The sequence below is a fragment of the Callospermophilus lateralis genome, chromosome 18 (assembly GCF_048772815.1).
Source record: "Callospermophilus lateralis isolate mCalLat2 chromosome 18, mCalLat2.hap1, whole genome shotgun sequence".
In the NCBI taxonomy this organism is placed as follows: Eukaryota; Metazoa; Chordata; class Mammalia; order Rodentia; family Sciuridae; genus Callospermophilus; species Callospermophilus lateralis.
The window spans coordinates 4,423,938-4,434,374 of NC_135322.1; the positions used below are offsets into that span (position 1 = coordinate 4,423,938).

Consider the following 10,437-nt stretch of genomic DNA (forward strand, 5'->3'; position numbering starts at 1 on the left):
CTGGAAGGATCAGTTCCCTGGAGGCAGGTGACATTGACCACAGGTGAGGAGGAGGAGGAGTGTTCTGCAGGAGTTAGCATTTCCTGTCCTTTGGCACCAGCTCAGTCTTCCCAGCCCCACCCCATCATCTGTCTGTCTGGACTGCCTGTCCTTCTGTTCTTGTCTTGCCATGACTTTCTGGCTAACTCTGTCCTGTGAAGTCATAGCCTGGCATGGGCCTTAACCTGGAGCAAGATGTCACATGCTTTTGCCTTTTTCCCAGGAGCTTCTCCTGCCCACGCTCTTTGGACCTTACAGTCCAGGCTCTCTGCTTCACCTTCTCATGTCTGTTGTCCATTTCCCTGTGCCCTGTGCTCACTCTTGTCCATCACACAGCTGTGCTCTGTCCCTCCCTCAACACTTCACTGTTAACAGTGGCCCTGGGTGTTTTTAGTAAATGCCCTTGAGTGTCAGGGCTCACAGGTGAGGGAGTGCTGAGGCAGACCACTGGAGGAAGGTGAGGCCTGGGCCTCTCAGCAAGCCTCCAGGCAGGTTCCAGAGCGAGCATTCCCCAGGATGTGCAGGGCCAGCTCCACCTCTCCTCATCCCTGGGCCTCCCTTTATTTCATCCCTGTTCTCATCACATGAAACTCCTTTGTTTGGAAGGGTCTGTTCATTCCACAGGTAACCCAGATCCTAGCTGGGTTTAGTTTCACACCTTGAAAATCAAGTACTTACCAAGTCACTTCCACTCCTTGAAATGTTGATGTTTCCCTGAGAAGTTGGGATAATACCTGAGGGGTTTACCCTTTCAGAAGCTCCTCTGTACTTGTCTCACCTTCTCCAGAAAGTTAGACTTTGCCTTAAATAAGCAAAGCCTTAAAACTGAAGCACCTTCAAACATTCCTAAAAGAATCCACTTTCACAGTGACACCTCAGCTACTCATGAGGCCTTTCAGAAGATAGCATATGGGTGGCAGAGGAACATAGAAACCAGGGCAACTGAGGGCAAAGAGACTAACGTCCTATAGTAATCACTTTTCCCCACAGCCCCTCCATGATGCTATTCCCCAGGAAGCCCCGTGAATCTTCCCCTCCCCCACTGAAGTTCTCAGGACCCTGCCTGCACCAACAACATCACTGTTTATACATAAATTGGTTCTTCTAAGAATACAATCTAGCCTAAATACACAAATTTATTACCATTGAGCTGTGATAACTGCTACTTCATAAGAGTGAAATAAAGATGTGATCATCTACCTTTCCATTTTGAATAACATCTGAGCACATTTTCACCAACTCTGAGTGTGGGATTATGCTACAACTCTTGTACACGTCCCAGCAGGAGAGGTGCGATTCCTAGGTGAGAACCCAGGGCTTCATTCCTTGTGGCACAGCAGGCAGCAGGAGCACTGTGCTCCCACCAGCCTTCCCCTCTCCTGCCAAGTGCAGTCTGGTTGTGTGGAGTGGCCCAGGTGGACACTGCACAGGAAGAACTGGGAATGACTCCATTCCATTTCCCTCAAGAACATGAACTAGGATTGCTGCCTGTAGGATGCTCTGCATAGGGTGAGAACCACCAGCTCTGCTCCCCTCCACCACAGCCACGTGGGTGCCACTACCAGCTGGAGGCCACACTGCCTTTTAGGGTCAGAAAGTCATGTGACTTTTCCATCTATTTGTGTATTGGTGCTTTGAGTGTGAAAAATGATGAAATATCACATAAAAAAAACCATGCAATCTATATATACTGATAGTAAGATTAGGCTACATTTTACCTATATTTTAATACTGCAGATTCAGCCCATGGGTGCTTTCCTACTGATCTTCATCCTCAGCCTTTTTTGAGACAGGGTGTTGCTAAATAGTTGAGCCTGGCCTTCAACTTGTAATTCCTTTGTCTCAGTCTTCCAGGTTCCTGGGATAATAGATGTTTTCCACAGCACCCAGCAAGATTTTGTGGTTTTTATACAGACAAAGCAGAGCCTGAATAGAGTGCAGGCAGTGGACTCACGGCTCATGAGAATAAAGGGGCTGACCATGGGAAAACACACAAAAATTAGGTCATTGGTGTTCACCAACCACCCTTTGGGGCTGGAAAATAGAGCAATATGAACACTTAATAGGGAGGAGAGGGTGTGGAAAGTCACAAAGGTGCCCACCAGGACAAGGATTCTCTGGGTGGCTCTGGACTCAGGGGAGGTTCTGGGGGAAACTTTGATGCTGTGAATGTGCTGAACCCTCTGCTTGTGCCTGTACAGAAGGAGAACCATGGAGCCACTGGACCAGATCATGAGCAAGGAAAAGACAACTTCAGGAAATACAAATAAGGCTGCATATAACGAGTCTGTGATTTTGTCACGACCTGCATAACAGTACCCATGATCTCTTTTCTCTGTTGTGTTTTTCCTACTCCATTTGGTAAGCATATAGAGAGGAAAAATGGAGTTCACCACCATGTACAGGATCCAGCAGAGGGAAATGGAGAAGCCAATGTATTTTGGAGCTTTTCCTTTGAGATCCTTCCAACAAGAGTTCATGGGGCTGATGGTGATGTTCTGGAAGACGCTCAAGAGGCAGGTGATGAAAATGGACACACTCCTGCCCACTCGCTGAATATACAAAATAAGTTTGCATGCAAAATCACTGAGAAAATATTTCAAGCCAAAAGCTGTGATTATCTGGGGAATTCCTTTAGAGAGAATGACCAAGGAGTTGGCTATCATTAGGTGCTTGAGAATCATATCTGTGGACCTTAATGTACAGTCATTCCAGGAATGGACTAAATAATAATAAAGCAGAGAGAAATTTCCCAGGATTCCAACAGTAGTCAGTGATAAGAACATCATGCCTATTGCCACATTCCTGGAGGCCATTTTGTCATTCACAGAATGTCCATTACATTATGGCAACAGTTGTTCCTCTGAGCAAAAAGACTCCTTGAAAATAGTTGTGCCCAAGCACAGTGGGAAGCACCTGTATCTGCTTGCTAGCTGTGGGGATGAAGGAGGAGAATCACTTGATCCCAGAAGTTTAAAGCCAGTCTGAGCATCATAGTGAGATCTCCATCTTCAAATAATGTTTGATGCCAAGAGTAGCTTCCATTGCATGCACCTGTGGGATTGCAAAGCCCTCATCATGGACAGGTTGATGGGGAGATTTAACAGTATGCTGTGTAGAAAAATGAGCCTTGACCATCAGATGTTGCTAACTGGGAGAGGCAATAAAAAGTGAGAACAAATGTATAGAAAGAATTTAATATTTAAAGTTTCAGAAAGAACTGATATTTGCTAGTCACATTGGAAAAAGAAATTCAATCGCCACTCACACCCTACACAAAAACAGATCTCATAGAATTTCTAACCTAAACTTTAAAGGTGAGAAATAGGACATTTATAATAACAAAAAGAATATTTCTGTGGTCTTGGGTAAGAAAGTGAGTATTAAACAGCACAAATGTGAATGATATGGTTGAAATGACATGTTAGGATACATTAAATTGATGGATAGCACTCATCACTGGGGGAGTTTGATATGTACAGTGCTGTTATATCTTACAGAATGCATAATAGAAGAAAAAACAGGTGATCATTTTCAAAAGGTATTTCAAGACAAAAATCATCACTGAATGAATAATAATTATGGGGGGAGGGTAGAAAATTTCACATCATTATTTAAACAACTCCTCAGTATAAGCACACACCAACCAGAATCTAAAATAAAATGGTAGGAAATATCACAATTGAAGATAAGCCAGGAATCTCATGAACTGGCAATAGTGTTAAAATTGGTGCAAACATTTGGCCAACTAATGGTGTCCACTTACTGGATCATATATAAATCTCTTTGTCAGCAATTCCAAACTGACAAATGATCATGCAGTCTTTCAGATTTGCCAGTGTCCATGTTGGTGAATTTAAGACTGACCCAAGGTTCAGTTCCACAGGGAACAGGGGAATGGGCCGGATGATGCGAGCGAAATGCTTGCATAATTATCAAATGAACCTAGTATTGTGTAACTCTAATGCTCTAATAAAAAGTTTAAAAATTAAATGAGCAAAAACTGATTTTGAGGATTCAAAATAGATGTTTAAAATTATGTACTTTATAAATTTAAAATAAACAAATGGAAGAATATCCTTTGTAAACAAAGATTTAATTCCAGAGCAGAAATACTCATTTGTTGTCATTGAAGACATAAAAGTATAGTAGAATCTCTAAAGAAATTATTCAAAATTATTATTTGGTCCTGAATAATGGAACATGAAACACTAATCTCTGATAAATAGTTTAGGATGGAAATGGAGTCCTCACTGATATCAGGCTAAGAGCTCCTGGGCATGACAGTGACATTACTGCAACCTCAGTGATGAAGCAGGATTTGTGGAGGACATTTCAGTGCAAGAGACATGTCAGTAGAAGCTGGAGCTTGTGAAGTTTATGCTGAATAAAGTGAAAAAACAAAGGAAACTCATGAATTTCTGATTCATGATGAAACATTATTAAACCAGGGGGAATACCACAGATGATTTTTTCCAGCAACCACTGTGCAGTTCCTGTCCTTACAATGAGCCTTCTCTTGTGTGTGCATCAGGGAGAGAAGTCTCCCCTCAGCCATCACAGCATGGGGTTCAGGGAGGTGCAATTCCTGTCTGCACTAGGTGGATGGTGATGCAGTGTTAGAAAAAACACAACACTTTTATTTCTGAAAGGTCCCAGTGTTCTCTGCACAGGATGAGGTGACACAGTTCCATCGTCACCTTTACTATGGGCAGGAAGACATTACAAACAGCCATAGAGCACTTCAAAATATGCTCTATGATTTTATACAGTAATGAGAAGAACAGATTAGTGACTAACTTCAGTCCTTAGGCTCATCTCAAATAAAAACCCACTAACAATGGTATTATTCACCTGTACACCTCCTCAGGGTGCATTTTATTAAATAACATTAAGAGCCAGAAGACTTGGCTTCAGGTCAGCGACACTTCTCCTTATACTACTGAGCTCATAGTGAAGGAATTAATTCATTTTCTTGTCCACCTTTTCACTGAATCAGTTTCTACCCCCAAACCCCTCTGCAGACAAGACCACATCCTCAGACTCCTTTTCCTGATGTTGATGCGGAAATAGAAAATACTCACCTTGCTTCTTGTGAACAAGGAGTTGAGCTCAGTGTGAGGTCCTGATAGCAGCACAGGGAGGAGGCAGTTGCACCCTGAGATAAAGGTTTTTCACTCCTGTGACCTCACTTCCCTTTGGGGCTGCAATTATCACCTCACCTGAAGAGGCAATGACAGTGCAGGCCTGGGGAGCCCAGGACAAGGCTGAAAAAAGTTTCTCCATACTTGACAATTACTAAGGCAATTATTCCTTGTTAGTAACTTCAAAATAAGTGCCAAGGAGTTTGGGAGAGGCTGTTGGTTTTCCATGATCCCTGAAGGCTGACAGTGTCTCCTATGGAAGGTTCAGGAAATATTGAGGTGGGACCTCTGAGTGATTCACAGAGGGTTTGTGTGTCTCACTGGACTTCTGAGTTCCCAGAGTTCCTGACCACACATCTTGCTAATTCTGGCTTCTGTCCCATCCTTTCCCATTCCCTTCTCTTCTGGGAATAAGCTGGGACCTGGAACTGGGTCTATCCTGTGGTCTGTGGCCTCACCTCCAGGCAGGCAGGGGTATGGAGAGTGTAGACCACATCCAAGGTAAGTGCTCCTGTTTGTGACATCTGATGGTGGCATCACATCCATTTCTTGGCAATGGATCATGTCACAGGTAAGAAGACTCAGAAAGTAGCCAACAGGATGGGTCACTTGAAGCATATGCTGAGGGGCATATGGAGAAGGTGGAGGCTTGGGAACAGGACACCTACCCCAGCACTGGGAAGGACGTGGGTTTCAGTGATGAGGTATGGTGTGTGCAGTATTCTGCTCCCAGGGGATGTGCACCAAGGCCTTCTCCATATGTTTTATGGAGTCTTAAGGAGCCAGTGCAGCCTGGAGATGCCCACAGATGAGCTGCTAAATCATGACTGCATGAAGCACCTGTGCTCCATGGAACAGCACCAGAGGACACATAGGGCAGAGCTGGGGACACATCTTCTGAGCATAGATAGCAGGTGGCACGGCAGAAGCAAGCCATTCAGCATACATGTGGGCAACCACAGGGTCAACTCCAACCCTCATACCTGCAGGAGAGGGTGGAATACAAGGAGTTCCTGGAGGGCTCCCTGCAGCTGGCCACAGTGTCCCTGGCATAATTTTCTTCCTACAAGTCCCAGATATTCCCTTCTTTATGCTCGCCAGGTCTAGGGCTACAAAATTGCAGCTTCAGGTCCTTCTGCAAAGGTTGAACTCTGAATCCTCCCTGCCTTCTGACTGCTGCACCTCCCACCCATGGGGCTGCTGCCTGAGGAGGCCTGTCACTCAGTCTGCCTTGGCCCTGAGCCTTTCCTCATGGAAAGTCCTCAAGACCCTCTCTTTTCTATTTTCATATCTGTGCTCTCCCTTTAGAATCTTCTTCACGTAAACAAGTAAAGCTCCTTTTGTTTCCAGAGCAGACTCCAATCTGATGTCCCCTGAAATCTTCTAGCACAGACTTCACCTCTCTGCTGTTTTGGTGTTGCCCATAGTGTTCAGGGAGAGGACAGGCCTGGAGAAGGAATTTTATACTGATTAAATATTCCCATATACAATGAAAGTCATAAGAAAAAGAAGAGCCAAGGGCAGTTAGAAGTTAGGTAAGTCCAGGTGTGTTGGCTTAGGCTTCTAATTCCAGCTACTGAAGAGGCTGGGGAAGGAGGATCCCAAGTTGGAGGCCAACCTGGGCAACTTAGAGTCTGTCTCAAAATAAATAGTAAAAAGTGCTGGGAATACAGTTCAATGGTGCAGCATCCCTGGGTTCCCTCTCCAGAACCAGAAAATAAAAGGAAAAGGGCGGGGGAGGGGGGTATTAGATGAGAACTTAGTAAAGCAGGATGAGCGAACATAAGAGTTCAGGGTGGAACTTCTCTGGTGTCTTGTTGGCAGTAAAAATTTGAGTACCTTTTCATGGTAGCGTAACCTTTATTGCCAGGCTGACTGTAGCTGACTGTGTGGTTATAATGGATGGTCGATTGTAGGACTGTAGGTTTTGTGTTCTACATTGATCTAGCTTTTCTTTTCATCTCAGGTTAAGAATTCTCTGGTCCTGTTCCAAGTCAAGGTAGTGTAAATCTGCCATGACCTTGATTTAGAAAGAGGCAGTCCATTCAGACCCTGAATGAAGCCAGCTGACATCAGGCAGAACTGTGAGATGAGGCTGCATTAGTGGCAGGTTGAGGGCTCAGGGAGCTGAAGCGGGAGGACTCTCCCTGTCCAGGGGCAGCATGAAGAGGGGCAGCAGATCCTATAGTGCAGCTTGCACCACTGCTGCCCTCTTTCTGAGGGAGTAGACCAGGGTGTCACAGGTAGGCCAGTGGACAGAGGGTCACCCAGAGGGAGTTTTCAGTCACTGTGAGACAGCACTTTGAGAAAGCTGGTTGACGGTGGCTAGGAGGAAGAAGGTGAGTTTTAGGGACAGGTTCAGCGTTCAGGAGCTGTCCCAGGGAAAGGAACAAGTATGGAAGAGTCTGAGGAGCCCCTGGGCTGCTTGTGCCAGTCGCGTGCCCCCTGTCAGGATGAGCCACCTGCTTTTCTCCAGGGGACTCTTCCCTGGAGAAAGGTGCAGCTCTGGGAGTGGGTGTCACCTGATGGGGTTAAATCATAGCCCCCGTTTGTTGTAACCCTATCCTTTGCCCTTTTTGGGGTAGGATGTTGCATAACTTCCCCCATTAATACAACCTGGGTTTGAAGTGTGCTCCTCCTCCTCCTTGTCTGCCTTCCCTCTTGCGGGGTGCTGGGTCAAAGGGGCCATCACCAAACCCTAGGAAATAGGTATTGACTTGAGGACAGGAATATGTGTGAGAGGGAGCGATGACATGGAGATGGGAAGCCTCAAGAGAACTAGCCAGGGTCCATGAACTACCCGGGCCATTTCAATGTACCAAGGCTCCAGGGTCTGTCAACCTTCCCCAAGCCTCACTTCATAAGGAGCCCACCACCTCCTAACATTGCCACACTGGACACCAAGTATTCAAGACAAATCCCTGGTGACAAACCACAACCAGTGTAGAGGAAATCCATATCTGTCACAGAAAAGGCCAGCCTTCCAAAAGTTCTCTGAAATAGAGAATGAGGCACAGACACAAGTGATTCACCCAGGAACGATGGAGATAACTGGAAATACCTTGGCAGGACAATGTAAATCAACATCAACCTTGGGGGGAAACACACATAAAGCACAGTGGTGTTAGTAAAAATGAGGAAGATGGGATCTCCCAGTGCTAAGCCCTTAGAGGTAGAATGGCATCAAACATAACATATGATTCATATTAAAACTTACCTATCTGGAGAGGTCAGTAAAAGATAACAAGAATAAATACGTAGGATATTCTGACTGTTGGTGCTCCTGTATTCTAATTGGAAGATTTTCTAAATGAGCAGATTGTAACTGTTGTTCACCTAGGGTAATATACGGGAATCTGGATTGATAAGTTCTTTTTCTCCATTCTAGTGAACATCTTACTCTATATTTTGATGTATCATTCTGTCTACAGTACGGTTGGTTGTTTTAAAAATTGAACAAAGTATTTGAGTTGACTTTTTTTAACATTTATTTTCTGTTGGTAAGTGGACACAATTCCTTTATTTTATGTTTAAGTGGTGCTGAGTATCGAAACCTGTGACTCACACACATGCTAGACAAGAGCTCTCCCACTGAGCCACAACCCATCCCTTGAGTATTTTTACCAAAGAATGACATAAAGTGCCCAGCACATACATGAAACAGTGCTCATCAGGAGAAATCAATGAGGACATGCACAAAACACCAAGAGAGATTACTTCCCAAATGTGAGCATCACTAATATAAGTAAGACAAGAGACAACAAGTGTTGTCAAGAATGAATTCAAAAGAACACCTCGGACATTGTGGGAGGTGAGGTAAATGGGGACATCCTTATGGAAAAAGTGCACAGATTTCTCTAAGAACTGGAAGTAAAACTAAAATACCACATAGCAGTCCCACCTCTGGGTCGATGTCTGAAGAAGATTCATATCTCAAAGAGACGTGCTCTTTGCAGCACCATTCACAAAGGTGATGCATAGAAAAGACCAGAGAGTCCATGGTGGGTGAACCCACCTAGAAGATGGGGCGTGACTCTTATGTCTTGGACATTATGGAGCCTCCTAAAGAGAGAGATCCTGGGGACATATGCTAACCTGGATGGCATGACTCAACACAGACGCTGTTTGTTCTCCTGCACATGTGGAATCGAAAAAACCAATTTTATAGAAACAGTACAACAAAGTTTGTAAAGAGGTGTGTGGTGAGGGATGGGGAGAAGTTGGTCTGAATTTCTGCTACAACATGAATAGATTCTCAGGATATACTTACAGCATGGAGACTGTAGTTACGAACACAGTGTCATTTATCTGAAATGTGCCGAGAGGTCTTTAGTGTCCATATTCTCTCTGTCCTGCACATCACAGGATCTGCACTGTCAACCGTGCACATTTCCCCCTTTCTCCTTGTCATCTTTTTTCCTCATCTAACATCCATGCCATGGCACTGCCCCAAACACACCTGCTCCTATAAGACTTGACCTGAATGGTAAACTTCACAGTGTCTATTAAGAAGGTAAATATTGACCCTGCAGGGGTGGAGGGATTACAAGTATCAGAACAGATTCCTGTGCTGTGGCCACCCCTTGAGGCTGTTGGTTTAACATTAGCAGCACAGGCATATAAGAGAAACTTTAGTGCAGGCCTTTCAAACAGTCTGATCCTGCTGCTGTCACTATTGAGAGAGGTTTTAGATCATTTTGTTTATTGTTAAATTTCTCCCCCATTCAATAAAGTGTGTGATATTGGTACAATATTGTTCTCTGCAATTTTTTGTAAAGAAATTGGCATTGAATTTTTTTTAAATAAATCTAAGTTTATTTACCTTCATTTATGCACATGTGTGCAATGTCTTTTGAAATCAATTACTAGCATCATTTTCTTCATTTATTCCTGTTTGTTTTAAAATCTTTCCACATATTTTGTCTCATTCTACTTCCATCCTAGTGCCTTAAATACTCGTGTCGCTCAGGTAATGAAAGAAGGGGAAGCAACCAGATTTGGGGTAAAAACCTTCTCAGAGAAGCAAGGAACACAAAGACATGCACAGCTCACTGCCAGTTGATTCCATGACGAACCTCCAGGTGAGACCCTGCCTGCCTTTAGAGACCATAATAAGTTAGAGCCTCTCCAAACACTCCAGTGTCCCCTAAGAGGTTCTAGCAAGAAACTTGGTAATTGTTTTCATAAGTGTCACCTGGGGAGAAAGTTTTCAGCAGTGTCCTCAGCTCCCCAACCTGCATGCCCATTGCTGCTA

General features: G+C 44.4%; 1 protein-coding gene across 1 annotated transcript; it reads right to left on the reverse strand.

The window, feature by feature from the left end:
• Positions 1-1,778: 1,778 nt before the first annotated feature.
• On the reverse strand, positions 1,779-7,938 carry LOC143384236 (vomeronasal type-1 receptor 4-like). Its single transcript, XM_076839285.1, has 2 exons — positions 7,901-7,938; positions 1,779-2,900 (listed from the first exon to the last, which is right to left on the reverse strand). The coding sequence occupies exon 2, from the start codon at positions 2,853-2,855 to the stop codon at positions 1,779-1,781; it is 1,077 nt and encodes a 358-aa protein (XP_076695400.1). The 5' UTR covers positions 2,856-2,900; positions 7,901-7,938.
• Between the last annotated feature and the right edge of the window lie 2,499 nt (positions 7,939-10,437).